At 45.2% G+C, this 5,073-nt stretch overlaps 1 protein-coding gene across 1 annotated transcript; it reads right to left on the bottom strand.

Annotated features, from left to right (window-relative positions):
* Positions 1 to 327: 327 nt before the first annotated feature.
* DUSP13B (dual specificity phosphatase 13B) lies at positions 328 to 3,843 on the bottom strand. Its single transcript, XM_088526469.1, has 5 exons — positions 3,686 to 3,843; positions 2,456 to 2,676; positions 1,331 to 1,437; position 1,296; positions 328 to 553 (listed from the first exon to the last, which is right to left on the bottom strand). Exons 1-5 carry the CDS (start codon positions 3,841 to 3,843, stop codon positions 363 to 365), a joined length of 678 nt encoding a protein of 225 aa, XP_088382595.1. The 3' UTR covers positions 328 to 362.
* Positions 3,844 to 5,073: the final 1,230 nt, after the last annotated feature.

Here is a 5,073-nt window from a genome sequence, read left to right as displayed (position 1 = left end):
GGCTGCTGGCTCGCCGTGCTGGGAGCTTTCATGCCTTTGCATTCCCAAGTCTGGCACCAGGATCACCAGCCGCTGCCATCTCCAAGCTGGCTTTGTGCTGTTAATACTTGTCCGCTGGGGACAGCAAACCAGATGTGCTGCACATAGTTTCCAGGCAGCGCTGATGTGCAAGATGACAGTAGCTATTGAGTGCTCCTCTGGTGGCCCAGAGACACCAAGATGAAAGCCCCATGCCTGTCAGCACTTCCCTTGCAGTTCTGCATCCCTTCAGTTTTCACTCAAGTCCCCTCACAAAAGCAATTGCCGCAGAACATGGTGTTGCAACACCAATCTTTATTTTTTGAGACAGAAAATCACAAGTTTTATAATGTTGAGCTGTCAGGCAGATCTGGGAACCCTTGAATTTTGTTGTCAAATGCTTTTCTGCACCCACTCCCCTTGTTTGTGCATCTGCTTGGAGCCCCACCTAAGAACCCACCTTCCTCTTCAGAAATGTTTTCCCCTGCATCTCCCAGAGGATTTTTACTAGGATAGAGGAGTGATAGTTGAGTATCTTCTCAAACAGAGGTATTTTCATGGAGGAAAAAGAAACCCAAACAAATGACTATCAAAGGGAAAATACTATAGTTAGTACAGGGATCACTTCTTAAGGAGTGGTTTGTGTTGTTTCCCAGCTGCTCTACCTCTAAGCAGCCTCTTACCCCCAATTCAGGGGCTCCACCAGTTGTAAAAGCAAAATCTAACCAGTGCCAGATTCAAGCCTCAAAATACAAAACATTTTAGATATGGAGAGCAAAGGGGGGCCCTGATTCATAAGAGAACTTCTAAGCATTATTGTAACATAAATAATATGACATCTTTCACCCCAAATAGCCTAACACTTCATAAACTGATATGAGTTTCACTTGCTGCTGAAACACAGCTATTTCTGAAGTGGAACTTGATATCTTTTTTTTTTTTTTTTTTTTTTTTTAAAACCAGGAGAGCAATATTTTAAGGTGGAGAGTGAAGGATACAATATACAACCAATTATAAGTATAATCAAGATTGGCTTTGCAAAATGGAAAGAACAAATAACATGTACTTTTAGTAGTAACATGTAGTCTAGTGTATCTTAAACTTATATCCTTAGTTTTCAAATGTAATTCATTTAAGAGAGATATAGGAAACTCAAGTAATGTTTTGTCCTCTCTCTTTTAGCAGCGCTTTCCTACAATGCCCTGCTGGCAGATTCTCTGGGTCCTTTCCTCTCTTCATTTAATTTGATGTCCAAGTCTCGGAGCTGGCTGAGAAACCCTGAGTTTGGGCAGATGTTTCTGTGAGAGCCCACTGTTTTCAGAGCATCCACAAGTGTCATGTTTTCACGGATCATTAAGAAGGCAAGCACTAAAGATGCAGAGCGGCTCACCCCCATGGCACAATGAACGAACACTTTGCCTGCAAGAAGAAGAGATGCAACAAGGTGAGTCGGCCTTCGGCCCTGAGAGGGACACGGGGAGCACCGAAACTGCCTGAACTGACTTGGCAAAATGACCATGACAGTTACTGCATACTCAGTTTTTCATGGACAGTTATCCTAAGATCATACCATAGATATTGAGCAAAGTGGTATTTGTGCTGACTTCATGAATCCAACTTGATGAAGTTACATTCTTGCCCAAACTGTATGAATGCTCAGGTATTTGATTTCAGATTAAAATAGCTGAAGTTTTGTGTGGAAGGAGAAGTTTTCTGTGAGTGAACTTGTTAGCGCAGTTTTCTGTGGAAAAATAGTCTTGGCAGAAAAATTTGGCCCAGACCTGACTGTGATTATCGGGAAGTCCCATAAACTCTGTAGGACAGTCTGCCTGTAAAAACGGGCTCATAATTTACTGTATCTCAGCAGCCCAGTGAGAGCTATAACTGGGGTTTTAATAAAGCACTCCAGCAAAAGCAGCAAGCTCTTGCAGCCAGTCAGAGTCAGAGCAAACTCTGGAACAAATGGAAATTATGATAACTAGGCCATAATCCAAACTCTACTGACAAAAATTCAGCAGGCTGTGGGTCAGGCTCCTCATTTTTGACTTAGCTCATTAACTTGTGCTGCAGCTCGAGCTTAGCAGGCTCCATCCTGCAAAGCACTTCAGCATGTAGACCATTTAAGCCAGTTCTTGAGTGCCGTTGCCGCCAGTCGAAGCCCTGGGGAGCTGGAGCAGAGCTGCCACGTGGTCCCTGATGCCACAGGGGTGCAGGCTGGAGCCCCTGACAATATGAGGGGTGCGAGTGAATGGGGTTGGAGGGGGGGACATGATTTTGGCAGGAGGCAAATCCTGTCGGGGAGCAGAGTGATCCTGCATGTGCTTTATTCAGTGTCACGCTGCACCTGAGCTTTACTGGCTGCCTGGTTAATACAAGGAGAAGCCATTCGGCTCACGTTGAAACTTCCTCCCCAAACTTCTCTCTGCCTCCCCCTTACCTCCTGCAGTGTTTAAGGCTTTGCCTATGAAGTTGGCAGCATCATAGAAGAAGATGCTTAAATCAAAGGAAGGATCATCAAAAGCTTCTATTCCGTAGTACTCTATTTGTAGATCATCGTAATATTTGGCTCCTGTATTGATACTGTATGGCCCATGTGCTGCATTAAGGATATGAGTAATGTTGAGGCTTTGAAGAGCAGTTTTATTCCTAGCAGCCCACCTGAAAGACATGAAGGGTTAATCAGCAACACTGCCAACATTCTGCCTTAAAATAGCATTGTTCACAGTTAATGCCTCCTCCCACCAGGGATGGATGCAGGAATTGTAGCTTCATTACAAAGTAGCAAATTTTAAGATGCCCATAGCACTTTGCAAATGAAAAATGTGATTTGGTGTTATGGAGAGCAGCATGAGCACAGACTTGCCTGTGAGATAGTGCTAGTTAGGCAATTGTCTCCCTGCAGTTAATTTCTGGGAACGTGGCTGACTGGATGGAGTGGTGAAGATTTTAAGCATTTGTTTAACAAGTGCTGCAACTAATCTCTTGCTCGCAGCGTGCACGGGTTGCAAGGGCAAGGACCCAGAGGGTGCAGCACTTCCAAACTGTTTCTCACTATTTTTCCTTGGAGTCACTCCTTGTTCTGACGTGTAGCACCTGCCTCATGCTCAGCAGCCAGGTTCTCGCCTTCCAGTCCTAACTGAGGGCTTGAACTGTTCCAAAAAATGTGACTCTTACTGTGATATATTTGTAAGAAGAAGTTGGGAAAGAAGAGGTGTTGGTCTACCCAGCTGATGATGTACATAATCTGCAGTCACACAGAGGAGAAAGAAATAGAGGCAGTCACAAGTGTAAGGCATTTACATGAAACTCCTTGATGGATGTTTTCAGTTTTACAATCTTACTTTGAAGGACAATTGGATATGGACTGGTAAATTCCTGCAGGATAATTCCTTTGAGTCCTCCTCAAACTAGCTCTTGATCCTAGTAGTCCTATCTGAACGTGAGGGCTACGGTGTCCTTGACTGCAGCTCTCAGGACAGATGATACTTCTTAGTTCTTAACACCAATCTCAAGTGGCACTAATTTCAGGTGAGTTGTTTAAGCACTTTGGTCTTGCATATAGCTAATTCTTACCCTACTAAAACGCACTGTGGTTCACAGAAACCCAGCTCGGATAGACTGAGAGTAAGTTACAGCAATATCCTACTAATGTGCCATGTGTCCTTACGCGTCTCCCAGGTAAAGGTTGGGCCAGACTTGGTCCACGTGGTTCTCCGAGGCTCCTCGGAGCCAGACGAGGCTCTGGAGGTCGGCGAGCGTGGGCGCCTCGTAGGAATCGCGGCCCCCGGTGCCGCGCGGCTCCAAGCAGGCCCTGCCGTGGGGCATCCCGCTCCTCTCCCGCACGCGCTCCCTTATAGCACTGACAGCTTTCCTGAAATGAGTTAAGAAGAAACTTTCATACAGAAATCACGTTCCCTAGAAAGCAGCCCCGTTCATTACCCTCCGAACAGCGTTACGTTTCATACCGAGCGCGTGCAGCAGGGCCTGCAGGTGTTACTGAAACCATCCAGAGAGCAGGGCTCACTCTGCTATGACCCTACAGGTGGGTAATTCATCCCCCAAGAAAGCAGCAGCAGAAGGGGGAATTACTTAATTTCTTGATGAGTAACACTGTTGAAAAAGCAAGTCCATGCCACGTGAGCATGGCAGCGCCTGGCCTTCACAGATGAGGCTCTTATTTCTGTTAGGGTGCTGCTGCCAAGCGTAATGCAGGAAAGCTCCTACACTTCACAGAGTAACGGAGCGGTTTGTGCTTGATTTGCTTCCTGCTAGGTACAAGTGGAGGTTTTTGAAGTAATAAATCACTGCACTTATGTTCACAAGGCTAAAGGGCCAAGGGGAAAAAAATGGTGCGAGTGTGTATACAAATAAAAAATGCATGTGAATTTTTTCTATTACACAAATATACATGTGTGCATATATATTTATATACATATGCATACACACACGTATAAATTGTCACAGTTGTATGTACGTGTGTGTGTATATATATACACAAACCAAAACAAAGAGCAGTTGAACCGTGTTTTCCTATATCTCAGGCAAATACCACTGAACACTTGGCTGTACCTGTCTGCCTCAGCCTCTGCTCCGGGAGCTGTTCCACTTTGTATAAAGCTGTGCTGGCTGTTTGCCTCTAGGGAGAGGCAGCGCTCTCAGCTGAAGTGCAGAGTACTTAGGTACCTGGGCTATGTGGGGAAAAAAAAAAATAAAAAGGAGCTACGTTCTGTAAAGTTTTAGAGCTGAAAGTTGGGGCTCTGCTGCCTTGTTGAAAATCCTGTCCAGGACATTTTGCTCCCTCACAGGCTATGCAGTTCAGCGCGTGCCTCCCTTGTGCAATGCTGTTTGCTGCTACAAGTGCAAGAAGCTTGTGTGTTTGCTCCTTATCCAGGGCGTCTGTGACCTCAGCCCAAATTTGCTTCCACTGCCCCCCTCTCCCTCCTCCTCTCCTCAACTGTTAAGAGCAGTTATAACTTTCTGTGCATTCTAATAAAAAGGAAGTGTCCCTAGGGTAACTACTTAATAAGCAAAATATGGAAAGCACAATAAAAATGA

This window comes from Tinamus guttatus, unplaced genomic scaffold (genome assembly GCF_059628265.1).
Source record: "Tinamus guttatus ecotype Peru unplaced genomic scaffold, ASM5962826v1 Tinamus_guttatus_pri_ptg000246l, whole genome shotgun sequence".
Lineage (NCBI taxonomy): Eukaryota > Metazoa > Chordata > Aves > Tinamiformes > Tinamidae > Tinamus > Tinamus guttatus.
This window is presented reverse-complemented; position numbering and strand designations above follow the sequence as displayed.

What these genes read in the sequence shown, in the direction of transcription:
- DUSP13B (XM_088526469.1), bottom strand. Translation starts at nt 3,843, where the DNA reads ATGCCCCACGGCAGGGCCTGCTTGGAGCCGCGCGGCACCGGGGGCCGC. An exon ending in AACCTTTACCTGGGAGACGC is followed by an intron (nt 2,677 to 3,685) that starts GTAAGGACACAT and finishes CATGTCTTTCAG; the next exon opens with GTGGGCTGCTAGGAATAAAA. An exon ending in AGCCTTAAACACTGCAGGAG is followed by an intron (nt 1,438 to 2,455) that starts GTAAGGGGGAGG and finishes TTCTTCTTGCAG; the next exon opens with GCAAAGTGTTCGTTCATTGT.